Below are 28,000 nucleotides of genomic sequence, written 5' to 3'. Positions count from 1 at the left end.
CAGAGGGGAACATAAAGTTAGTTAAACATTATTTTAGGCCCACTGCCTAATTTCCTCTTTGTGATGGGCCACTGTTTATTTTCAGGGCCGATATACTGTTCAATTTTCTTTTGGGTCCACAAGGACAATCTCCAGATACTAGGCTATATGTAAATGCTGAGGGCACTCTCTCTGAACCCATTTTCTTTGGGGTTGAGTTATGATGTCTACTGTCCCAATGAAATACCCCATATCCTGAAAAGTCACTGATCAGCTTTTTCCATTCTCTTAAGTTTATTGATTTTCAAGAATATCTTTTCAGAAAAAAGAACATTTTGCAAACTTTAGGGCAGTAACTAAAATACCCTAGACAGGAAGAAAATACCCCAGACAGGAAGAATGTCTGTCCAAGACTATTATACTGGGCATGGTCTGCCTGGAATTCAAAAACCACACCAAACAGAAAAAGATGATATTCCAGGAGATAAGGTATGTTTGACAAATAGCCCAGGAATGGCTACTTAGCAAAAACAAGAGAAAGAAGAGCTGTCAAGAAAAACCTCGGGTGTTTAGCGAGAATTCTCTGACTTGACTCTAAATGAGCAGGATGTTATTTGTCTCACATCTGCTGAATCTGGAAGGCAGTAGTCCCTGGTGGTTTCCTAACAAGTATGTTTTCACGGGTCAATGTAGACACCGCCCGAGTGTATAATCAGCTCAGCCCAGGTTCTAGACTGTAAAAAAGCGCTATTTATGATGTGCCACAGTTGAGAAATTTTGCTTTTTCTTAGCGTACATCAGGGTTTCTCAACTTTGGCACTATTAACCTTTGGGGCAGGATAAATCTTGGTGCCTTGTAGGATGTTAGCAGCATCCCTGGCCTCTACCCACTAGATGCCAGTAGCATCCTCAGCTAGAACAAACACAAGTGTCTCCAGACATGGCTGAACGTGTCCCAGGGGGCAAAGTCATCCAGGTGGACAATCATTGGTGTAGACTAAACCCATATTGCCTCAGTTGGTCATTCTTATTATTTATGTTAAAAATGAGAACTTTGTTCTTTTACTTTGGTTTGAAAAAAGACCCTGCGTTAAAGGCAGTTTTTTTCTTAGCTGCTTTGTGTGCATAGAACAGGGGGCTGGAGGTGGCTGAAGCCGCTCTCAAGCTACAAGTCACTGGGTTTTGGGGGTCACCTAGTCTAGCCTTTGCCCAGAGTTACCTGAGGGGCTGCAGGGCAGGCAGCTCTTCTGCGGCCACCCAGAGGGGCAGCAGCACTTGGCCTCCTGACCTCAGCCAACGGTTTTTCCTATAATCTACTGCATTTCCCATAATCATGTGACATTGAAATCTTGTAAGAAATTAAGTTAACTTTGGACTTTCCCCTCTTGCAGGATCAGATGAAATACTGACCTTGAAGTGAACCTTTTCAGATGTAAGAAAAATAGCCAAGGGGAATCACTCAGCCTGTGACAGAAGACTCTGGGTTTCCCTGAGGTCTGCTGAGCACATGCTCTAGGAGAGCTGGGTTTCTCAACTGTGGCACCACTGACCCCGAGATTTGTCTATTCAGCAGCTGTTCTAGTACATTTCACACAGCACTTAATTTCTAAAACGTTGATTGCCTCAAAGCTTTCTGGGAATCTCCCCGTTGCATAAAGTGAGATATTCTTGCGCTAGCTAACTTCCTCTCAGGTTTACGAGGGCTTCAGCATGAATGTTCTTTTGACATCTCCCTGCTCAGAACCCTCCAGTCCCCCGACCCCGCCCCAATGTCTATTGCAAGTTTTCTCAACTTCGGCACGATTGACACTGGGGCTGGATAACAATTTGTGGTGGGGGCCTGTCCCGGGTATTGCATGGCATTTAGCAGCATCCCTGGTCTCTACTGGATGCCATTAGCATACCTGAGTCATGTGAGACAGAAATGTCTCCAGACATTGCCAAATGTCCCTGCAGAGCAAAACCACTCCGGTTGAGAACCACCAAGGAGAGAAAGAGTTCACATTCTTATGTCACCACTGTCTTTTCTTGTACCTGACAGTGCCTGGCACATAACTGGCCCTCCGTCTATATTTGCTGAATTAAAAAAAAATGAATGTCTAAATAGTTTTCTCTTCTTAGAACTTTCAAAAATACCCAACAAATATGAAGAGTGATCACTGGTGCTTTTTTTCTTCTCCCCACAAAACACAAAAGGAGCATTTCTCTGGACTTAAAGTGCCAGAATCAGCCATTTAGTCAGTTAGAATAGTCCCTTTGAATTATATGTTCTTTGGGATAAAACAAACTCAATGCAAAATTAATAAGAGCTAAGCACTTGATATGGGTCGGACTCACTAGCAGCTGATTTACATTTGTGGAACAGCTCAGCCGAGCCACTTTCCTGGTGTGTGGCCTAACTGAGGAGTCCCTTTTGGGTTTGCTGTCAAAGCTTATTCTTTTTCCACCAGGCTCTGCTGGTTGTAAAGGATTTACAATGACAGTGTCCTGCTATTTACATAAAAAACACGCCAAGAAGGTATAAGATAAGCTTTAAGTCAGACCCTGGCAGGCAGAGAAGGTGCTCACCTATGTAAGAACCTTGTCTAGAAAGCCTTTCTTCAGTTGCCTGAAATTCCCACCACCAACAAAATTCCATTGGATAAAGGCATTGTGCTGTTGGTCTCAAGAGGACCCATTTAAAACATGACTACTGAATTAATTTAGCTGCCATTTTCAAGAGCAAGCCCTTTTAAAAGAACAAGGTCTTTTAAAATTGAGTGCATACTATCTGTGGAGCAATAGGAAATCTTGGTGAATCACAGAAGAACGGGTTTTGAGTAAATTGCCAGGTTGGTTTGTCAGGAAACAGGTGATAGTTCAATTTAACCATAAGGTGTAGCCTATTAGCAGAATGCAAAGCTTCAAGGAATGAAGTGGAGAAGGTGAAGCTAAGATCTAGAAACCAGGGCTGGCAGGTCTTAGCAGGATGGTTTGACAGAGTCACCCAGCAGACAGGACCAATGGGAGGGACGCAAGAGAGACAATGCAGGGGTGGAGGGGGGAGAGTTTGCTGGAGACAAACCTCATTGACTTCCCAGTTTTGCTAAGGGCTAGTCTTGGCTCCAAAATGGCCTGACAGTGATGGTACACTGTATAAAAGACGGAACCGAAAGCGTAGAGACCCTTCCTGATACCCAGACAGAGGACAAGACTAACTTGTGCTGCACAATGCCCAGGCTTGCAGGTATTAATATTAATAATAACCTCTAGGCTCAGAGTAGCTTCATGATCTACTTCATGCAGAACCCAGTGGAAAGAGCTGGACTCTGATGTGAAACTTGAAGGGGAATTCTTCAAAACAAGGAGGAAAGGATTACAGCTGAGGCTGATGATAGTCGTCCGGCTATCTACCCAGGAGGACACCTTTCTTTCACATATAACCTGGGCACTGTCCACCCCAGGCATCCTGTAGCTCCATCCACGGGTTTACAGGAATGAGCTCGTGGCCAGAGTGACCTGACCACAGCAGACACCTGGTCCAAGTTAAGCTATTCTGATTGTCTTCCTAGAAACTTGGAACTGGGATTTTGTGGCTGGTCTTGTAACATATAAACCGGGGAGTTATCATCAGCCATATTCTGCAGACCATAGGGACTAAGACATTTTTGTGCAGGGAGAGAACAATGGGGCTGATACCCAGAGAGCAATGAAGCAGCAGGGAGAGAGAAGAAGGGAGAGAGGGAGGGAGGGGGAAGAGAAGGAGAACCTGAGTCCAGGTGTACTCCCAGTTCCTCTTCCTCCCCTGCCTGAGTTCTGAGCAGTCCCCAAGGGCTCTAGGAGACCCTCCTGTATAATAGCCTCTTAGTTAGCTTAAGACAGTTTCTGGGGTTTCTATTACTTGAAAAGAGGGAGTTTCTAGTAATGATAATGGTAGAGCCAGGCTATAGTAGGAGGTAGATAAAAATGACTCTTCTTCATAGCACTTTGGGAGCAGAAACCATATTTTCTTCATAAAGCCCAATATTTCCAAGCCCATTTATTCCAGTCTCACTTTGAGTCCCTCGTTTTATATTCACGGCGATGAAGTCTGTCTTTCCTTTAAATTCTTCCGTGTAGACGTGTTTCTGCCAAAACAACCTTCTCTGATGATTAAACAAAAGGAAGAAAATAAAACCCACAACCATTTCTGAAGTTAATTTCTGCCTGTGCCAAAGTGCGGGCATAGCCGACCACCCCTGGCTCTGCTCCCCCAGTGCACAGAAAGAGATCAAGACGGGTATGGAAGGACGATGGGCCGCTGCATGTCCGTGAGAACCCAAGGCAGGTGGAATACTGGGGAGGAAGGGCTGACACATTTTATGAGGTCAAGGAGGAGGAGGAAAAGAGAGGAATTTGCATGTGGGAACAAAAATGGCTTGTTCCAAAGCAAATGACCACTAGGCTGATAAGAATGCAAAAACCAACGAGAGGCATAGAAACCATAAATGGACCACAAACCCCACAGTGGGAGGTGGTGGTGCTGTCACACCCTGGAGAGGAGTCCTAGCAGTAGCAGCAGGACACACTCTCTACCTCCTGAACTTCTAGTCCTGGCCCCAGGATCTTATGGGGTGGTAGGTGTGTTTAGAAGTTGCATGTGACGTGAGCACACATGTGCACATGGTGGATCACGGGAACAGGATACTAATGTGCAGCCTCCGTCTATTGAGAGTCAGGACATAAAAGGGTAAGTTGGGTAACCATTTAACTTAAGTCCAGACCAGGCCATTTTTGAGAGTCACCACACAGGAAGCTGGGACAACAGGAATAAGCCAGGGTACCTGCTCCCCCTCCTCCCCCAAGTATAAGACTCTGGGTAGCTCTGTATGGCCAGACCCTCTTGCGAACGGAACGAGAGCTGGCCTGACACACCCTGATATGGTCTCTGTATCTCTGGCATAGTCTGGTGACCCTGGCAAGGACCTACTACCTGGAAGGACTCAAGCATAATTCACACAAGTGCAACAAGCCACAAATGAGGGCAAACTGTCGGGTAGGGTGTGAGGAGAGAAAGTGTCCTCTTAGGTAGATGGGCCATAAGACATCTGCTGCATATGCCTTCAACCAATAGTTACTGACAGCCCACTCTGGGCCAGGCCCTGTTCTAGACACGGGGTTTCTGCAGGAAGTAAAACAGACAAAAATCCCTGCCCACTAGGGGTGAGGGGTGGGCGGATGGGGTGGGGTGTTTCCATCTGGTAAGGGGAAGGCAAACACACAGATAAATATGTACAATGTCAGCTGGTGATCAGTGTTATGGAGAAAAGTACAGCTGGCAGAGTGCCGGGAAAGGGATGTGGGGGGATGGATGGGGATGGGAGTACGGATGGGGGATGGAGAACGCTAGGGATGAGGGGAAGGAAGGACAGTTATCCAGATTGTTGGGACTTTGGGGTTCACTGGCCTGAAGATTTTAGAGCTCAGCCACAAAGCGGATTAGGGTAGACCATCTACCACCTATAGGAGAGTGCCTCTTTAAGTCAACTAGCTAAACAGACATGCAGATGTAAAATAAGTTAAATAAAGGAGTTGTTTTTCTGTTTATCAAAGAGTTTTCATTTTAGAGAGGAGTCTGTTAATGTCATCCTTCCTCCAACAAATATCTCATAGTGCCTAGTAGGTGCAAGTAGCCTCAGAGAATTTAGGATTTAAATTAGCAACAATTGCACCTGCATACAGCATTGAAAGTACATAATTATTGCAGGAAATGAGGCACAACTTTACTTTGCTTCCAAAAGCTTTTGTTCCCAGAGCTGAATTTTGCCTTTTCCTAGACACACTTTATTTGAAAGCAAGGACAGTAGACGCGCACTGAAGAGCAGTGACTGGGAGCTTTCTGAAAGAATGGAGCGGGAGTTCCCAACTGTACAGTGTTGGGAGTTTCTATTCATTCCTCTTGACAAAGTTCCCGGGGAGAGCGAAGAGAGGGCATTTTACGTGGGGGACTAGTCCTGACTGGGGCAAAAAATCTTGTTGTGGGGTGAGGCATTAGGATCTGCTGGCAGATTCAAATCTCTGGTAAGAGGCCTTTAGATGAGAGTGCAGACAGGGCCTAGCAAGGCTTGTGTGCTGATAAGCATTAAAATGTGATTATTTGTTCTTTTTATTGAACACTCACTTTGTGCCACGCACACAATATTCTCAAATAATAACCCGAATTACAAATCAAGAAAGTTTCAGAATAAAGCCCATTAGAAGTCAAGAAGAAAAAGAAGCTCATTAGAAGAAAAAGTTTGTTTTATGTCTTAATTTTATCCTAATTCCAAGCAGATGGCAGGAACCTTTGATAAGAATTTTTTCTTTCTTCAGTTAGTGCAGTGGTGTGTTACTAAAAACCCACTGCTCTATTTATAGCACTGACCTGCTTTTAGAATGTTTTTCCAAAGACCACGCAAAGTTCTCACTTAAAGTTAGTTGGGGGTGAGGAGAGGGCCGAATGAGGGTGGAAGAGGCAAGGAAAGACAGAGGAAACCACCCCCTCCCACGCCAGCCACTCATTCTTAAGGACAGTGGCACGAGCAGCACCAATGAAAGCCACAATCAACTGACACAGAGACTCAAGGGTCTGCTATGTTTCAAAGATGGCTATTTAAAACTCGGAAGAGAAACACTCCTGTCTGGCTTGTATATTCCTCTCCAACAACCTGTCTGTTCTCTGCCTTTGCCTCTCTCCACAGCTGTAAGTTAGAAGAGATTTCACCAAACAAGTATTGACTTTTTAAGCAAACATTTAAAAAGCTGTGGATATTCTTAAGTGATAAATAAATATAGATCATGTTAGCAACAGTACTATTTAAGAGAATAAGATTGAACTATCTTTTCATTTTAAATGTCTTCATTTCCAATTCAGAGATCTAAGACTAAAAAAGACTGAAATTAGTCTTGAAATGATCAGTCACCTAAATATACTTGTGTGCTTTCCACACAAGCTCAGACACAGTATATACACAGAGAAGCTATCCCGTGCAAACACATATCAAGGTAGGGCATACTTCCAATTGTATCTTCCACCCAAAAGAGCTGGAATTTTCAAGAGGAAGGAAAAGAATTTGCAAGTCCAAGAAGATCCACCCTCCCATCCATGGTAGTGCATTCACAAGATGCAAAGAATCAAGATTTCTGCCAAAAGTCAGAAAAACACACTCTCAAGGCAAAAAAATTAATGAAGGTAAACAGAGGAAATAGGAAAGAGAAAAAACAAAGACTTTCTGTGCCCCAAATTAGACCTGTCACTATTCAGTGATGGGAGAAATATCAAGAGCAGTGGCGTAGATGAGGACCTATATAATGCAATTCTTCATCCTCATGCTAAATATGGAGGGCTGAATAACTCCATTCCTCAGTTCAATTATAGCATGCAAATGCCTGAGCTGCTTGCTTTCTAAAAACAGAAGCAGGGCAAACAGACCCAACTAACACGAACATATATTTAATAGACACACATTTGTCCTTAGGAAGGATCGGAAAGCAACAGAATAAAATCGGTTTGCCTGGTCACCTCTGACAAAGGGGCTACCAATTTTCAATAGTCACTGGGCTATGGGCCCTAAAGGAGGTAAGAGTTTAAAACACAATTTGGGGCCCCTGCCTCTTCTTGTCTTCCTGGATCCTTCATCTCCATTCTCTCCAGCTTCCTAATTGACAGCCCATTTGCTGGGGTAAAACCTCTAACTCCATCCTGTCTCTCCTCCTCTCAACAGCATCTCAAGCCAGGCAATTTGGCATCAGAATCTCCTCCCAGCCCTTCTTGGAAAACACACTAGGGCAAAGGAAATAGGCCATAATTTTCTAATGGCAGGCCGTTTCTACAAGTGCTGGTCTGAAATAAAGATAGCAGCACTTCTAGTTTATAAATACGCATGGGAAAATCCACTTAAACTCCCACCCGCTTTACACCTCTTTTTGTTTGGTCTGGTGAGCAGGATCAAGGCTGCGACGGGAGGCAGCTTGGCCAGGCTGCCAGGGTGCCCCCTGCACCCAGAGCACAAACAAAAGCGACTGGATGGTATCTCCTGTCATCATTTGCTTTCACAGCTGTCTACACATAAACCAAAGGAGTGAGCATCTCGGAAAACAAAAGACGAAACACAGAATGTGAATGGGCAACTGTTTTCACTTACTCAGAGATAGCAAGAGTCTTTACTGCTGCTCTGAGTGGAAAAGTACTGCTCCACATTCACCCCAGATCTCTAAATGCCACAGAGTGGGCATGCTCTGTTTTCCTCTCACTGGCCATAGGCATAGGAAGAGGAAATGGGCCCAATTCTCCAGAATGAAGTTTACATACATATTGGTGTTTCTAGGCATCAGCGTCAAGCAAACTGCTTTCTGAGGTTCCATAAAAGCAACGGGGTCTGCATGCAGCTTATCGTGGAAAGCAAAGGAATTCGCTGTCTCATTACTTTACAACCAAAGACCATATGTGAACCATAAACTGTACCTCTCCACCTGCCCTTTTACAACATAAGAAAGAATGCAGAGGCGTGCTTACCTTAAAGTTGTGTGTCTTCTCATAGTTGAAGTGGTTGTCGTTGTGCGTGAGGGCGGCCCTGCGGACCAGGGAGGAGATCTGTGGACAGGCAAAGAGTTTGAGAGGGGGCCAGAGAAAGCCACCTTTGACTCCCACCTTCACCCCCAAGGCCACGGCCAGCAGCTCCTGGCGCTTCCTGCCTTGCTTAGGCTTCCGAACCACGGCACACTTTTTCTCATTTTCCAGCCACAGTTCCTGGGAAAACATAGCGCCCAAACCTCAGATCTTTCTAGTTCCCCCTGCTGAGCCTGGGGAGCTCAGGGCTGTCAGGTTTTTCGAACCGCGGCAAATGTTAGGCAGCAGATTTGAGGCAGCTGCGTCCTGTCTGCAGAGGCCTCCGGCATGTGACCTGGAAGGGCTGGTTTGAGTGATGGAGGGGGCTCTGCGTCTGAATAAGGACGGGCCTGTTTTGTGCTATTTCTTAAGGCCGACGTGTGCCTGGAACAATAGCACACATTCATGTGCACAGCCACTGAAGAATCAATGGAGGAGGCAGGGGCAGGCAGCTTTATTCCTCTGTCACAGCCCTTTGCAAAGGAGAAACCTCAAATATTCGCTAGCATGTTTCTCACACACACACACACACACACGCACACCCCAACTAGCTCTGATGTTCAAAGCCTGAGGCTGCATCCAATTATTCTGGGGCTCCGCACCCCATCCTGGGCTGAACTCCAGCAGATTAAACCTTTAAATCCTGATGATTGTTTAATCTTATAGGGATAAAGCTTGCATCTCTTTTTAAAAAAATCTGCCCCAGCACTTGAAAGCTTAATTTTTATTCTTACACATGCATTAAATTAGAACAGTGTGACCACCAAATGGGGCATGGAAGACGAGCATAGCATTTCAGCTCTGAGTCCTACAGTCCTACAGCCAAAGTTTCAAAATAAGAGGAAGGATGTCTTGCTCCAGAATATCCCCCAGTCTCTCTTCTCCCCCCAACTACAAACAACCCCCCCAAGGCATATAGACAAGACAATATTTGTAAACTAAAGCCAAAACATCATAGTCACTTTTCTTTTAAATAAAACATCCTCAATGTTCATTCTTTAGTGCCCAAGCCTAATGTCCTCCTTGCTCTTAAAAGCATCATCTGTTTGATAGTCTCCCTTGAGACCATAGGATTTTGGTCCCAGGTCTCTCCATTAACAGAAGTGAGGAAATCATTATGTCTTGGGAGTACTGCTGATCTGTTGGGAAAGTCTAATGCAGCTAATGCCAGACAGTAAAATCAATGCATTTACAAGCAGAAAGCAAGAAGAATGTAGCTGGCTGCACCATTATGTAGATGGACAGTCCGTGAATTCATCCTGTCCTCTACTGAGACATGGCCCCACATTCCAGGCCCTCCAAGAAGCCTTGTGGAGAGGAACAAAAGGCCAATCTTTTCCTGTGTAATTCTTTATTCCTGGCAATTATCATGATTCCAACTTAGTTCAGAAGTGCATCCTCCCATTTTACCCTCTCGTTACCTTCAATAATAATAACAGCCAATTTTTATATTGAACTATTGAGCCCAATAATTTAGGTTGTGACAGACAATATTCAGAATGTGTTAAATGCACTCACTCATTTACTCTTCAGCTCATGTGTATGAGGAACAAGACTTTTACTCCCAATTTTTGGGTGAAGAGATTGAGGCATCAAGAGGTGAAGCAATTTGCCCAAGGACATGTAGCTGGCTTAAGCGGCACAGCCAGAACTAGGACCCAAAACATCTGCGTCCAGCACCTGTGCTCCTGAACACCAGTCCTGGTGCCTAAGTAAGCTGATGTGATGCCACACCCTGCCATTGGTCCTGCCAAATGCTTTATCTGAAACATTGGCCAAGGCTGCCCCCTCCTTACCATTCTTGCCCCACAATAACGCAGACCCTTGATATCTCTCCAGTCTGCCTTACACACAGTTGCACAACCGTCTTCTTAGTCCAGTCACCACTCCACGTCTGCTCAGAAAATATCAGTGATTCTCCATGGCTTAACTGTGTCCTGGCATTGCAGATTTTTCATGAGCTCGTCTCAATCTATCCAGCTCATCTATTCCCCCACACTCCCCTCCACAAATCCTACAAAACCTCTTCCCTTACATACTCAACTTCTCACCTTGTCGCTTGCTCTGTCCTTTAGCATATTCCAGCGTCATTTCAACATGTGTCTACATTTTCACCAACATTCATCTTCTAACTCAATTGCTACCCTCTCCAAAAAGACTTCTCCAAACTCCCCATTGGAGACAAACTCTCTCCTCTGAAATCCCATAGCAGTCTTTCTACATTTTTCTTATTGCCCTGATCACTTTCTATCTTATACTAGAGTGACTTATAACAGGTCTTATATCCCTGCCACATTGAGAACTCATTGTGACACGCTCTATGTCTAATTAGTCTTTGTTTCCTCCTACAAGAGTGTCTGATAAAATTCCTTGCCATAGCAGGCACTGAATAAACAGAAGTTGCCAGAAAGTACCTCGCGGATAGGAGGTCAGAGTTGTAGAGGAAGGTATGCAAAGGTGGCTGCATGGGGTAGGGTCCCTCGCTCCAGCCTATGATCACCCATCGCCATGCTTAGCTTCCAAGGACCTGAACCTCTGGAGGTCTGCCTTCCTGGAGGGCTCCACCAGACTCCTTAGCCCTCCTTCCCATTGCTCAACGCTAAAGGACAACTGCCACTCACAGAGATTGAGTGAAGGCATGGCATACCTTTGAAAGGCTTCTATCCTTAGCCTAAAGGCAGAAGGACAGAGGAGGAATAAGGGTCCCTTCCCAAGCCTTCACAGCTAGCAAATCAACAGAGACCTTTTGATGGGGAGCCATTCTGTGTGAGAAGAGATTCTGTGATCTGAACTAGGCTAATTATATGGATATATGGTTTTAGAATCTGATGAAATAACTCTTTAAATGGTAAGTGGGCAGAAAGAATCTCCTTTTGCTTCTGGTATATGGGTGATTGAATACAAGGAGATATAATATTTTCTCTTGTGTCTGTGCCTTTACTCAAACAAGTAATTTTTATTTCTATTTGTGACAGTGATTTCTTTTCGGATATTTGTTCAATAGAATTTACCCAAACACAAGACACATTCAGACATGTGAAGGAACTACACCCTATTCACTTAAGACGCATCTTTACAGGGAACCAGAAGTGTTGGCATTGAGTGAGCATTATTGTGAGTAGTGTGGATGACCCCAGATCACCCTCTGAATAAAGAAAAATGATAGCAAATGCCTCTTGGTAAAAACTTCCTCCTAAATCACTCCATCACACAGAGCTCTTCTCTATCCAAGCTTCTCAAGGACAACACCTTCATTCCTTTTGTATCCCCCACAATGACTCACATAAGTGCACTAGACACGGTGAACATTTAATACTTTTGCTTATAGTCTTTTTCTAACAAAAATCTCTATCTGGACCATTTTTATCTACACGTTCATTAGATGAAGCACATTTCTCTACACGCTCTGTTTAAATCTGGGATTTTCAACCTTGGAATTACTGATATTTGGGGCCAGATAATTCCTCGTTGTGGGGGCTGTCCTGTTCATGGTAGGATGTTTAGCAGCATCACTTGCCCCTACACACTAGATGCCAGAACCCCCCAATTGTGACAATCAAAAATCTCTCCAGACATTGCCAAGTATCTCCTCTGAGGCAAAACTGCACCCAGTTGAGCATACCTGATTAGATTAATAACAAATATTTACAGCATGCTTCCTATGTGCCAGCTACTAAGCACTCTGCATATATTGACTCATTCAAGATTTATAACCTTATGAGGTAGGTACTGTTACAATTATACCCGCTTTAAAGATGAGGAAATGGGAACTGAGAGTTTAAGTGACTTGCCAAGGTCACACAGCTGGTAAGTGATGGAGCTAAGATTAGAACCCACACACAGCTAATTAAGTCTTTGCTTTTATTTCCCCCAAGAACAAGTTTATTTTTTTTTTATTGTGGTCAAATACATATAACATAAAATTTACCATTTTAATCATTTTAAAGTGTACAATTCAGCAATTCAGTAGCATTAAGTACATTCACAATGTTCAGCAATCATTACTACTATCTAGTTCCAGAACATTCCCATCACCTGAAATGGAATCCCATACCCATTAAGGAGTCACTCACTATTCCCCTCTCCCTCCAGCCCCTGGCAACTACTCATCTGGTTTCTATCTGTATGGATTTGCCTATTCCGAATATTTCCTTCAAATGGAATCATACAATACGTGGCCTTTGTGTCTGGCTTCTTTCACTTAGCATGTTTTCAAGGTTCATCCATGCTATATCAGTACGTCATTGCTTTTTCTTGCTGAATAATAATCCAGAGAAGGGACACAGCACAATTTGTTTATCCATTCATCGGTTGATAGACATTTGGGTTGTTTTGCTTATTGTGAATAGTGCTGTAAGAACACTCTTGAACAAGTTTTTGTTTGAACACCTGTTTTCAGTCCTTTTGGGCATACACTCAATCTATGCTTTTAACCCCCCTCCAAACTGCCTCTCATCCAAATAATGTTCACATTTAAAAATATCCAGGGGTTCAATGCCAGGTTGACTCTCATCTCCACTGTTAACCTGTTAACCACTGGCAGGGCTGGTGTTCCCTGGTCTGGTTTTGAAAGAGGAGCCTTTGTTTTGTCTGAGGCCTCTTTCAAAGCAGGTACTACTTAAGATACTCTTGGAAGTAGGTGGGGCTATAAATAAATGGTGCAATAAGCTCACCACTTCCCCTTTCCTTTTTTTATAAATAAGGGTTGGGATTCTATTTTCTAGGTCCTCTCACTGTTCTTTCTTTCTATGATTAGGATCCTGGATGCAAGAAGGAATCAGGTTACAAGAAGGCAGGGGAAGGTTGTCAGGCGAAGTCAATGAGGCAAGGATGGGTCAGTGGGCAGGCAGACACAGGAACATGAAGCCCACTGGGGTGCTTGTGTACATGTAAAGTGCCCAGGGGTAAGGGATGGTGGGAAAAAGAAGGAGGCTCTGCCCTCTGTGCTGGCTTTAATAGCCTAGCATCGTAAGCCCAGAGGGGACCACAGAAATTCATCTAACCAATGGTCCTTTCTCCACCTTGCTCAAGCAAGTCAACCTCTGGGGACCAAGACATTCTGCCTTATTAGTTCAGTTCTAGAAAAGGTAATTTACCATCAACCAGCAATTCTTCCACAGATTTCCAGTAAATTCCTGTTCTGCGTTTTAAGGAGGGTCATTGGAAATGTCATCCACAGTTCCTAGATAGTCCCTCACACTATTCCAACCCCACTCCTTGTGCCCCTGGGGTCCCTCTCACTTCTCTGTCCCTTGAGTCTGAGGCCCCCTTAGGTGCTGAAAGCCCAAGCAATACCCCTGCTATAAACACTAGCCTGCAGCTGCAGGCCTCTGCTGCCCCATGGCAGAGCATGAAGCAAAAATCAATATTACTAATGCTGGCAAGGGGTACGAGGAGCACTCTCTAAGATGCTGCTGGTGTTTGTCTGGAGTGGCTTCTGTCTGTGAAAACAGTTGGCAGCGTAACAAATGCCTCACGAGCACTGACCCAATGATTCTATTTCTAGGATTCTCTGAAGATGGTCTTCAGACAAAGAATTACATAGATAGATAGATAGTCATCATAACAATATCAAGAAATTAGAAAAGGCTGAAATATCCAAGATAGGGGAAAGGTTAAATAAATTATGGTATAAACATATAATGGAATATGTGGACACTAACAAAGATGATTAAAATAACTTTTAATGATGAAGGGATATTCCCCTGATGTAATGCTAGATGAGAAGTAGGCTCCTGAATCCTACGTGGTATGATTTCTGGTTTTGTAAGTTGATGCACACAGAAACCATCAGAAGGCAACACACCAAAATATCTCCAACACACAAAACTGTCGGAGATAAGCAACAGCTATCTTTGGGTAAAGGAACTTTAATTGAAATTTATCTTCTTCTTTATTCTTTCCTGTTTTTTTTTTTTTTGAGTTTCCTACAATGATTACGTTCTATTTCCGTTATATACAAATACAAATTTTGTGAATTACATTATAAAAACTTTGTTGGGTTTAGTGTGCATAGATAATAGATTCTTAACGTCATAGTTAACCTTTAAGCTCATCTAATTCCTCCAGCTCTTTTTACAGGTGCAGAAACCGAGGGTCACGGAAGTTCCGTGATGTGCGCCCCATCACAGGGCTATCCTACAAGGAGATCTAGACCCAGATGGACTCCGAGGTCTCCTGCCTGCAACCCTCTACAGCTAGTGCATCTCACATGTTACAACCTAGACTGCTGGGCCCTGCCCCAGGGTTTCTCGCTCGGCCAGTGGGAAATGGATGATGTTGGGACCACACTTTGAGGACCCCTGTCTTGTGTTTTCCATTGAACCTGTGGGTGTCAACCTTGATGATCATTAGAATCATTGGGGAACAAACAAACAAACAAACACAAACCACGCTCACACTCCACAGCAGAACAATTAAATCTGAACTTCTGCGGATGGGCCCTGGACTTTCAAGAAAATCCTCCAGGGGATTCTAATGTGCTCTGAGCCCTGAGAGCTGCTGCACTCATGGCAAGTGCTTCAATTCAGGGGGATTGTTAGAGACCACTGAAGTAGAAACGTGGTAAATGCTCGACATCCCCCCACATGTGATCACGTTTCTATTCCACCCCACCCCCACCTCCCATCATGCCACTTAAAACCTCCACAGATTCTTAAACTAAAGGCAAAAATCCATACCACGGCCTACATGCCCACCTTTCCAGCCTCACTTCCAATCCCTTTCTTCCTGTCACCTTGAGAATTTATAATCGTAACCTATTAGTTTGATTTTTAAATTATTGTCTATGGACCCCCACCAGACTGCTAGCTTTATGAGATCAGGTATTGCGTGTTCTTTCACCACAGTTAAGACCCTAGTGTCATACCTCTGGTGGGGCACGAAGTAGGTGCTTACTAAATTTTGCAGAATGAATGAATGATTGTTCGTGGCTGTAAAACATCTTGAGGTCAAAGGACCACCATAGAGGCTTATCATCATCACAATCTACTTAGCTAGGCAAATCACTCTTGTGAGTCTTGGATATAAAATCCAGGGGCTATGCCCTTGGGGGTTTCCTTCTGACCAAACTACCAGATTTCTGGTATCGCAGATGGGGTACTGGAAACAGGGGTACCCTGTGGAGTCAGGCCCTAAGGGACACAGCCAGGTTTGGGACTAGAATAATATTAAAAGTAGCATCATATATTTGTGCAGTACATTATATTTCTTTCTTCTCTGAGGAAGGTAGAGCAGGTGTCATTATTCTCATTTTACAGATAAGGAAATTGAGGTCCTAACAGGCATGTCTGGGGGAATAGAGTCAGGTCTCCTGGGGCCGGCCCGGTGGTGTAGTGGTTAAGTTCACATGCTCTGCTTCGGCAGCCCTGGGTTTGTGGGTCTGGATCCTGGGTGCAGACCTATACACCACTCATCAACTCACACTGTGGAGGCATCCCACATACAAAATAGAGGAAGACTGGCATAGATGTTATCTCAGGGCCAATCTTCCTCACCAAAAAAGAGAGAGAGAGAGAGAGAGAGAGAAAGGAATCAGGTCTCCTGATTTTCTTTCCATGGAAATTCCTGACACTCCAGTTGTAGCAGATCAGCAGTGGTGGTCACTAACAGCCCACAAGGACTCATTCGTCCTCTCTGTTTTTAGGGGACTTTCTAGAAACTTTTAAAACAGAGCTTTCCCCACAGTTCTTCTATTAACTTTATCTCCAGTGACTAGCATGAAGCCAACCCTAGCTTGGCACTCACGGAAGTTTTGTTGCACGAAAAATAAACATACGAGTTTTTTTGCAGTCTTTCTATTTTCCTTGCCTTCCATCAAAATGACTTCTAATTTTAAAAAGAGTCAACAGTCTCTCCTTTTTTTTCTTGGACCCTCAGTTCACTTCCCACACATACATCTGGGGTTCTTGGGTTGGATGACGAGTCTGGGCTGGACATTGTTTCTCCAAAGCCACAAAACGTTAAATCCTGCCCGGAGACACTGGGGAAAATGCTGCAGGCATTCATTCAGCCCAGATCAGCAATGGGAAATCTGTTTTTTTCCTTTTATTTTCACTCTATGGGTCACACTTAAATACTTTTAACAGCCGGATATGGGGATACTGAGTGTATGCTTACTACTTATTATATCAGTATCTACAATACATTATACGCATGTATGAGAGAGAGAGAGTGAGCTTCCTACAGGAGACTGGGGGAGAAAGGGGCAGGAAGATTTTCACTGTGGTCTTTTCTGTGGCACCCTAGTTCTGGCTCCCTCTTCCTGTTTGCAAGTGAATAAACTAGCAATATGAAGTGAAATAAGCCCTAATTACTGAGTGATAATCAAAGGGGTGGTGTTCTTTTATCAGCACTCCTAAGCCCAGCCCGTCTGATCCTATGTACTCTGAGCACTTCCTTCCACTGCCAAGTAAATCTTCCTTGCTCTTCCTAAGAACGGCCCCGTGAGGGTTTGCTATGTTCTTTGCTTGTGGTTTGCAGTGCTGAAAGAGGAGGAAGACAAAAAGGGATATGACTAAACGGCAAACTCACTCTCATGACAGCTAAAGAAATGAGAGAGACCAGGGTGGGCCTCTGCCATCTTTCCCGCCAACGTGTTAGTTAAAGCTGAGTAAGACGGGCTTTATTTGAGTTCATCAAAACATCAGGTGTCGAAGGCTGACCTGGCCGACTCCTAAAACTCCCGGTGACCTCCAAACATGCTGCATCCGGTCCAGGGAGGAGAGGCCTCTGTCTCTGATGGCACAACACGTCCAGCTGCCGCTGCAATTGTTCTGCAGGGACAGATGGCCATTCTCAACACGAGAGACACAAAGGGCCGAAGGACCGGTCTCGCTGCCTCGCTCACGACTCATTTCCCATCATCCAGAACAGTCAGCGCTCACCCCAAAGTGAAAGGCCTGTGTGGTCTCTAAAGTGGACCAAACTACCTTGTTTGGAAGCAAATAAATAATCTGATGCTTCTTGGGTTGATTGATCATCCAATGTTATGATCACTGTCGTTCCCGTATCGTTTTTCCAGCTGTTTTATTGAGGCTGATGTCAACAATTTTGGCTAATTGCTGGTGCTTTTCACAGACTGCTTAGACATAGAAACAAAAGATACTCCACATTACAGAGAAAGACTTGTGAGGTTGCATTAAGCATCTCATATATTTCAACACGTAGCTGTTGTTGTTTGATTTTTGTTTTATATCAGAGGGTAGTAATCCACTTCCTTAAGCAAGAACTTTAAAACTTAGATTTCCTAAGTGGCAGGATTATTTTCGAGGAAATGGAACATGTGTCAAACCAAGTTGCTTACAATTGCTTTACAACACTTTAGGTAACCTTTAGTAAAACTAAGACCCAAGCTAACAATGCAAATTTTAAGGGAGAAGCAGCTATTGCAGAGTTCCCAGCTGCTATTTCCTTCTTGCGCTATTTTACTCTCTTCTCACATTCCATAGTTATCTCCTTTTCTTCGTATTTCCCTTGCTGTCATGTACCTTCCCATCTCTGCCCAAAGGACTAGGTGCCCAAAATGACTGACACAGGTCTTACTACAAAAGTCAGAGATGCACAATTTCCAGCTGGTGGCACCCAACTGGATCATAGAGCCCAAGTATATTTCTCTCCTACCCCCTCCCTGCCACTGTTGCTCACTCAGTTGAGCCTTAGAAATCTCTGCCAGAGGCTATATGATTGCTGAATTAACATTTTCTTGTCACACTTCAGTGTGGCAATTTGCAGAGCAGAAAGTATCAAACAGGGCCTCAAGTTGCTTTTCTACCAGACTCCCTGGTCAGCAGCTGGAGTCAGGTGCACCTTTATTAAAAGAAAAAAATAAAACTAATCAGCTGTTTTCTGCATGCAAACTGTCCCATGCTGTAAATGACAGAGACACCTATTAAATGGTTTTTCAAAATTTTACAAAAAATATGTCAAATCTTCTACTGTGCTTTTTACAGTGAACAGTCACCCAAACAGAATAGTTCTTGACACCATTCACAACTGTGCAGCTGATACTGCCCAATATAGTTCCTGAGGATATTTATGAACTCAGTACTTCTGAAATACGGATGCTTGCATTTTCCAAATGTGAATCTAAGTTTATTCTGGTCTCCTGTGTGAGTGGTGACTAGGATTTTCAAATTCTGCAATTGGACCTCATATTCTGGCTTGGGAAGACTTATGCCAAGTACATGGCCCTGTAGCGCCTCCCAGATGGAATGTCAGAGTATGTGTGATGATGCAGACACTTCCACCAGCCAGCACTGCTCTGGGAAGAGAGAGGGGTCATGCTAATGTGAAGAATGAATATTTCAGAGAGACAGTTGAGTATGAAATGACCACATCCAATTGGACCTCAGCTCTGTTTTAACACAATAAAATCATTCTTGGACATGTTTCAAACATAGTTTTTCCCTTCCTCCCTCCCTTCTTTCCTTTCTTCCTTCCTTCCTTGCCTCCTTCAGCAAATATTTATTAAGCATCAATTATATATCAGGCACTGCTTACGGTCAATGAGAGAGAAGAGTGAACAACTGACAAAAATCTCTGCTCTCTCATATAATGTAATAAGTACATTATATATTATTCTAGAAAGTGATAAATTCTATGAAGAAAAATAAAGCAAGAATATAGGCTAGAGAGTGATGGGGAGGGAAGATGCAATTTAAAACAAGATGGTCAGGAAAGGCCTCATTGAGAAGGTGACATTAGGGCACAGACTGGCAGGAGGTGATGGAGTGAACTGTGCTAACATCTGGAGGAAGAACATTCTAGGCAGAGGGCTCAGCAAATGCAAAGGCTTTGAGACAGGGGCAAGGCTGGCGTGTTCAGGAAACGGTGAGAATCAAGAGTGGTGGAGTGGTGTGGACTAGGAGATGACGTGTGGCACCCAGGGCCTTGTGGGAGTGAGTAAGGACTTCCACTTTTACTCTGAGTGATGTGAGCAGCCACCAGAGGGCTTTGAACAGATTTGTGGTATGATCTGAATTAGTTTTTAAAAGCCTCGCTCTGCCTGCTGTGTTGAGAACTGCAGAAGGGCAAGGGTGGAAGCAGGGAGACCCATTGGAAGGCTAATGCCGAAATCCGGGGAAGGAGAAGACACTGGCTTCTACGCTGGTAGAAGCAGCAGGGTTGGTGAGCTGTGGTCAGACTCTGGATAGCTGACAGGTTGGACATGAAGAGCAAGAGAAAAAGAAGACTCTGGAATAACAGCACGGTTTGGGGCCTGAGTGACGAGATAGATGAAGTTTCTATTATACGAGATGAATAAGATCATGAAAGTGAGGCAAGAGTGAGGCAGAAGGTCAGGAGCTCCATTTTGGCTATATTCACATCAAGTCGGCAGTTGGACATACAAACATGGAGTTCCAGGGAGAGATGGGCGCCAGAGATACCCTCCTGGGAGTTTTCATGGGTAGAAAGATTCAGAGCAAGAGAGTGAGTAGAGAGAGAACAGCAGTGGCCCCAGGATTGAGCCCTGGGACACTCCAACCATCAAGAGATCAGGAAAATGAGAAGGAACTAGCCAAAGAGAAAGAGAAGGCAAGTTTGATATCCTGGAAGCCAAGTGAAATGATGACACTTTTGCCTAACGCTTCTGATAGGTCAGTTTTGTTGGAGGCTGAGAAAGAACCCAAGAATTTAGTATTGTCAAAGTGAGTGATCACTCTGACAAGAGCAGTTCCCAAGGAGTCGTGGGGGGAAAACCTGATAGCAGATGCTTTACGAGAGAATGAGAGGAGAGCAACTGGAGCAGAGAGTACTGTAGAGCTAGTACTGGACAGAATGGAGAGCGAGGGGGAGCAGCAAAAAGGGGTGGGGAGAACGGGGATCCAGAGAGACTGTTTTTCCTTTTAAGAAAGGAAGAAGGCCACTAAGCTTTCCTTTGCCTATCATCAAACCACAGCCCATGTAGTAGAGTCTGACTCCATTTTTGGTATTTGACTGCTGACAGCTTTCAGGTCAGTCAGAAGGCCCATATGCCTCCTCCCTTGGTGCCAGTAGGAAGTCAAAACCATGAAGCCGGTGCCGGTGCAGGCTCCCTCACCCAGCCTCAGCCCCGAACCACCACACTGTCCTAAGCCAGTTGTCCCTCCCAGCTCTCCCAAGCCATTTTCAGACCTGCTGAGGAGTCTGTCCTGCTCTCCTCAGAAAGCCTCATTATGTGAGTAATAAAACTTTCATATCCTCTCGATGGGCATATGATAACATCAACTTCAACACCAAACCAAATTTTGGGTGGGGGGTGCACTCCCTCTCTGTGAAGGGGCCACAACAGCCTATCAGAACTGGAAGCACCTTAGATCGGCCTGTGACCCTGACCTCCCACACAGGCTGGGCCTCTTCCCGCTCCCCCATACTTTTTCAATGCTCAGAACCCACGGCCCATTCTCTGAACACAGGATCTTCTTTTGTGAAGCCATGCCTCTGCACACATGCTCCCTACTACCTAAAACTTAACAAATGTATTAGAATCACACCAGCAACATAATAGGAAAAAATAATCCTAGCAATGACTGAGCACATATTGTTCCAGGCACATTAACCACTTTCTCGTTCAATCTGCACAACGGTCCTGTGACATAGGTATTCTTATCCGCATTTCACATATGAGGAAACGGAGGCTAAGAGAGCTCTCGCTACTCAAGCCCACACAATTAATAAGTAGGATGTGAACAGAGGATCAGCTGCTTCCATAGTTCACACTCCCAAACTTCACGTGACTCTGCCTCTACATATTCGTCCCGCAGTAGGATTACAATATCCTGAGAAAGGATCCTGCCTTCACATTTTCTAATCTCTAACTATAAAGAGCACTCAACAAAGGTTTTACCAATAAACGACTGTGCCCAGTTTGGCCCAATCTCCCCGCGGTATGAAGAGCAGATGGTAAGTTAGCTGCCCAGGTTCTCACGGCCAGTTAGTCGTGGAGCCAGGACAAAAAGCCAGGTCCTAGGACTGCAGGTCTAAGCTCTTTCCACTATGCAACAACAGATCCGGTCAACGGTCGTGCTCTCCTAGGCTACACAAGTTAAACAAGCCACACACACACACACACACACACACATTAAAAAGCATAGGAAACATAGGCAGGAAATTGCCAATGTACATTGTTAAAATCATCTCAGAGTAATTTGGTCATATATATCAAGAGTTTCAAAATATTAATATCCTTTAAGATTCTGTAATTCAATTTCTGAGAATTTAACCTAAGGAAATGATCCTAAATACAGAAAGGCATTCATAGCAGCATTATTTCTAACATTAAGAATGGAATATATTGCGCATGTCTGAACATTAGGAAATAGCTAAATAAGTAGGACACTCACACAACAATCAAAAGTGATGTTTGTGAAGAGTGTACGGTAACATGGCTGTAATATACATTGTGTGGAAAAGCAGGGTACAAAATTATAAATGTACTATACTTACAAATATATTTAAAAATCCCAATGCAAAAGAAATCACTGTAAGGAAATAGACCAATGTCTATATTTTCTTTATCTTTCAAGATCACTTTAATTGTATTACCTTTATAGTTGGAATGAAGGAAAAAAAGCAAAATTTTGCCACAGAGAAACAAAAGTTTTTTCCCCCAGTTTGCATCAGTTATGTTTTGTACTAAGAGGTCTTTACCTTAGAGGAAAAATTAGGGAAGTTTTGAACATTACTAGAAACTGGATAAATCTAAAGTAGTGGAATCTTCCACAGTGTGGATCTCACAGCTATAATATATTTAAAGAAACTCTCAGATGCAAAACAAGTGGTTAAATAACATTATTGGAAATGAAAACTCTTAATCCAGTAGGTATTAAGAAAGGATTCACTCTCTGTGGGGCCTAAAACATGCCATTTTATTGTCTCTATTTTTTTTTTTTTAAAGATTTTATTTTTTCCTTTTTCTCCCCAAAGCCCCCCGGTACATAGTTGTGTATTCTTCGTTGTGGGTTCTTCTAGTTGTGGCATGTGGGATGCTGCCTCAGCGTGGTCTGATGAGCAGTGCCATGTCCGCGCCCAGGATTCGAACTAACGAAACACTGGGCCGCCTGCAGCGGAGCGCGCGAACTTAACCACTCGGCCACGGGGCCAGCCCCTATGGTCTCTATTGATATAAATTAAAATCGTTCCAAAATGCAAGAGAGAACACTACTTCATGTAAAAATATGACTTAGGTTAAATCTCTGACGAGATGTTGACCTTGAGCCAACAGACACAAAAGTTTTAAAATAAAAATAGTGTTTCTATGATATATATTATTGTTTGTAAGAGTCAGGAGATAAAAGAATAAAGAATAAATATCATGTTCATATAACACAAATTTTCTCTAAATAAATTTATTTAGACCCAGAAAATTACTTCTTAATGTGTATAATATAGCTATGAGAATTTAGATTTTGTAATATTTCAGTAATGATTTGGGATAGAGGAGCCTCCATTTTAAATAACTCAAAAGTTTTCTAGTTTAATTTTTCTCACTTCAGTCTTAAAATAAATAAAATGAAATATGGCTCTGTTTTCTATCTTTATCAATAACCAAAGGTGTCAGCCATCTCCTAAAGAGTTGGTGCAAGAAGCCACTGTAATTGGCCATGTGCTATTTCAGTTGAAAATACTATGTGCTTATCAAACTCCATGGTCACAGAAATGGCAGTTAAATTCTAAAAGTGGTGAAAGGTTTTTGTCTGCTAAGAATTCCTTATTAAGAGTAAAGACTCTGGAGGTAAGTTTTCTGGGTTCAAATTCCTGCTCCAACCCTGCCCAGCTGAGTGACCTTATGCCGAGTTCCTTAACTTCTTTGTGCTTCATTTCCTCAAATGTGAAATATGGATGATGGTAGGCACCTCACAGATGATCAAACGCGCAATTTAAGGTTGTAAGTTGTAAATTGCTCAGATCCATGCTTGGCATCATTTTATATGTATGTATGCATATATAATTTAATGGCTAAATTAACTTGAATGATTACGCAGGTGATGCTTTTAAAGTAAGACCTAATCTTAGGAACGTGTTGACAACTGAGTTTACCTAAGACTACCTTTACTTTATGATCTGCCACAATTAAAAAGCATACAGTTATCCAAATTTGATCAGAATCACCAGAGAGCTACGCATAAGCTGGAAGTACTTTAATCACAAATGGCAGTTCTTCAGAGGCACCTGGTGGAGCAAATCTGAGGTTGCACTGAAGATGTGTACGTGCTGCCAAAGCAGGCGTGTCTCCTAAAATATTTTGATGATATCAGAAGGAAAAGAAGTAAGAAGAGTGTCTTTCAGGATGTGAATTTATGAAAAACAAACAGAACAAAGGAAGAAATTAGAGCACATATTGGTCCTGGGATGAAAATATGGCTGATGGCTTTGGTCCTGGGCCCCAGTGATGTACTCAGGAAAGAGCCTTCCAGACCCTTGAGGAATGTAGTGAATAGCAGCAGCCCTGTGGACGTCTGAATGGGCTCAGAATCTTTACTTTCAACTTCCACACCTCGCACATACGACCGGGTGAGGGCAGCAGACGGAGCTCTCGCTCCTTTAACATAGCAGACTTTTTTGGAGAGTGGTGGAGCAGATGACACTTCTCTAAAATTAAACCATCAGTATTTTTCAGGAGTCACCAGCCCATCCTTGGTATCTTATGAGGAACCATTTTCAAGGATGGTCATGCCAAATCCAGCCATGGTGGTTTAGACTTAGACCCACTTCCCAAAGGTTCTTAGACTAGGTTCACAGGACATGAAGCATATTTTGTGTTGACCCACTTCCATTCCATCCACTCAGGTTTCAAACTGGTGTTCCTTAAAATATCAGTTACTCTCAGTTGTTCTATGATTAAAGGAGTTTGAAAAATTCTAAATAGATTCCCTTCTTGGAGAATTACCATTTACAGTACTGTTTAAAGGAATCAGCATTTTCCAAACTTAATTGGAACCATGTGAGGCCAATGAGTATCTAGTATCACCAGTGTTTGGGAAACTAATACTTGACATTTAACCCCAGGATTGTTTGAGGATTAAAACAGATAATCCACCTAGTTTGCAGTACCCAAAACACAACAAGGGCTCAATAGAGGTTAGCTGTGATTATTATTAATAACAATTACTCTTTAAATAAGCTTAGCTAATGGTCATGCTGTATTCTGAATGATACACACATAAGAAGACTGGTATTGGTTCTGCCAACTGGCCCTGGGTGACACTGTGGGGAGTAGAGATGGTCGTTACATGTCCTTTCTCTCCCACATGGTGAGTCATTCAGGGCCAACGGATGTAGCAACAAGAGGCAAAGTAAGCTCAGGATGGCTGGCCACAGTTGATGGCTTAAAGTGCACTTCAGGACATCTGTTCGAGGTAGGAGGGCAGGAGGCAACACCTCTGGGTACTCATTCCCAGGTTGGTACACCAGCAGAACTTGGACGCAACGTGCTGGCTCTTGTGGTTCCCTCAGAGTTGCTGTGACGTCCCACTGGACAGAGCCCAGGGTGTCATCTGAATCCTAGCATTCCACATCTGACCTCTCAGCTCCCTGGTGCCGGTTAGTCTGAAGTTCCAGGATCTCTGGGTCCTGACACTAGGTCCTGACATCACACCTGTTTTCCAAAACCCCCTGATGGATAAGAAACAGTCCCTTAGCCCCAAATGACATGTTTTAAACCATGTGAAACCACAGGAAACTGCCCACTTGCCTGTTGCCCTGAGTCCTTCCAGAAAACTGTTGTATTCTGGCAGAAGCCCCAAAACCAACTGCCAAGATCCTCAGGAGAAGGAGTACATGTGTGAAGTGGGTGGAAGCTTGGGGGTGTTGCTGCTTTGGGCTCACTTGCCAGGTTGCAGGCAGTGTTTCATATGGTAGTAGGTTTTATGCATAATGCATTTGTATTTTAGTTTCTCTGCGCACACACACACACAAAAACAAACCCACATGTGAAACAATGGGTATATTTTTTCCATTAAGAGAAAAACACTGTTCCAAGTACACTATTAAAATAGGCTAAATGAGTGGGACTCTTTTTTCCTGCTTTTTCTCCCCAAGTCCCCCCAACACATAGTTGTATATTTTAGTTGTGGTCCTTCTAGTTGTGGCGATGAGTGGGAATTTATAGACACAAATGTTTTAGTGTATATGAAAATAAGGTATTTTTATGGGGTAGGACAACAAAAATACACAATTACAATTTATTATATGTGTGTATCAGACACTACTCCAGACACTTTACGTCCCCTCTCTGCCATCTAACCATCCACCCATTCATCCATCCATCGCTCCCTTCCTCCATCCACCCACACAACTAACTACCCATTCATGTATCTAGCCAGCTAGTAAGCCAGCCAACTATACATCCAACTATTCATCTTTTGATCCATTCTTTGTTTCATCCTGCTATCCATCCATCCATTCATCCATCCACCCATCTAATCAACCAACCAACCGACAAACCAATCAACCAACCAACAAACCAACATTAAGTGAACATCCCCTAAGTGTTAGGCACTATGCTAGGCTCTGGGAATCTAAAGTCAAATAAGATCCAGTCTTTGTCCTCTCTTAAGGCAGTTCACGGACTAGGAAAAGTGTCTATTGCCTAGGAAGTCTGACATGTGCAGGGCTTTCTGTTCATCACTGCTGTATTTCACACCTGAGAGTCCCTCTTTCTCCAGGTCTATTTCTTAGTCTTGACTAATCTCCACACTTGGCATGTCCTGAGAATACCAACCTTTATTGCCTGAAAAAATATTCTTCTTCTCAGCATATAACTTAAATTTTGAGTTTATATATGTATATGCATAAAGTTCCAGCAAGCTGGGGCTGCAACTGTAAACATGGACCTCCTCAGAACACACTTCATCCCCTCTGACATCATCCTTCTTCTTTGCTCACCTTGCCAACTCCAATTCATCCTTCCAACCTCCCCTGGACCTCCCATCACTTGCTACAAGAAGCTTTCCTTTGTGTCTATCTTAGCTCTAACCATTCTTTATGTAATTGTTTTTCTTCTGACTCTGACCCTAAGTTCTACATGGTCATGTCTGTCTTGCTCATCACTATATCCCTGTCTTTAGCACACTGCCTGTCTGTGTGGCACTCAATAAATATTTCTGAAAGAACAAATAGATGAATGAGTAAACTGAAGGTAGGTTCTTGGGAAATATATGCTTGACAGGCTGCTTAAAACATATGGTTTCCCCTGCAATTTACTACTTTAGCCAACAACGGAGAGGGAGTAGTATGGTTTTAGTCACCCTACATGAACAGGATCAAATGATAATGATTTATTTTACAGCACAAAGTAGAGTAAGTTATTATCATAAAATGTATCAACACAGTGGGACGAGATCAATCACTGATTCGGGTAAGCAGCTATCTGTACAACCCTCTCATCTTATGGATGAGGAAACTGAGGCCCAGAGAAGTGGAGTAGTTTGTCCCAGGGCCCTAAGCAAATTGGTAGCAAAGTAGCACCATGGAATGAGGCTTCTAGAATACCACCCAATCCACTTCCTTCCACTTCATCTCCCTGCCATGAGCCGCCGTTTGCTTCCTCGCATTGTCAGGGAACGATTCTGTCCAAAGAAGCCGAACCCAGAGAGGTTTTGGACTCTAAGAAACACCGATGCTCTAACAAAAAGGCCTGAAGCCAAGAGGATTTTAAAACAAATCATTGCTGACCTTGAAAAGAGATCAAATTGTTTCATTTGGAGCTACAGAACATCTCCCCAGAACTTCAGATTATTACCCATAGACTTGAAATATGAAAGGGAGAATAACAAGAGCGTCTGACAAACTTGACATTTTCAAGAAATTCTGGTCAAAGTTAACATTTCCAGCGCTCCCCCAGGAGACACAAGGCTCAGGTACAAACCCTCAATGTGGCTGGGCCAGGCCAAAGACCCAGCTGAATGATTTCTCCTTATATTGAAAAGAAAGGTCATAATTAAAAGAATCGTTGCTACTAATTAGCAAAAATGCATAAGGTGGGGGAGAGTAAACACATAGGAATTATATAAAGTGGCACACACGTGCTCACAAGGCTGAGAAGCTGATGACCATTTTCAACATTTACTTCCTTAAACTGGGCACCCTGATACTGAGGATGATGATAATGATAATAAAAGATTACACTCATTCAAACACCATGCTGTGTACTTTACACCCATTACTTCATTACTCCCGACAGTAGATACCAGGATAGGGAAACTGAGACTCAGGAGGATAAATAATTTGCTCAGCCCCACAGCTAATAAGGAACAGAGCTGGCTTTTGGGACCAAGATCAGTCCGGCTTGTGTGCTCATGTCTTTAACCTTTACATGATTTTTGTACTTTTCATAAAAAATTAGCTGCTTCCAAGTTTGTATACACATTTCAGTTCAACGTGGATAGGATAAGGCCCTCGGATCTTGGCTTCTTCCCACCCTCTCCCCATGACCTC

General features: G+C 43.4%; 1 protein-coding gene across 2 annotated transcripts in view; it reads right to left on the bottom strand.

The window, feature by feature from the left end:
• Window positions 1–28,000, bottom strand: part of CHN2 (chimerin 2) — a 287,694-nt gene that overhangs the window by 24,095 nt on the left and 235,599 nt on the right. For both annotated transcript variants that reach the window (XM_014841045.3, XM_070511247.1), the window contains one exon: window positions 8,492–8,569. In XM_014841045.3, the coding sequence (XP_014696531.1) occupies window positions 8,492–8,569 (78 nt within the window). The remainder of the gene's footprint in view (window positions 1–8,491; window positions 8,570–28,000) is intronic.

Source organism: Equus asinus, chromosome 1 (genome assembly GCF_041296235.1).
Source record: "Equus asinus isolate D_3611 breed Donkey chromosome 1, EquAss-T2T_v2, whole genome shotgun sequence".
Lineage (NCBI taxonomy): Eukaryota > Metazoa > Chordata > Mammalia > Perissodactyla > Equidae > Equus > Equus asinus.
Note: the sequence above shows the minus strand (reverse complement) of the source record. Positions and strands in the feature narration are given on the sequence as shown.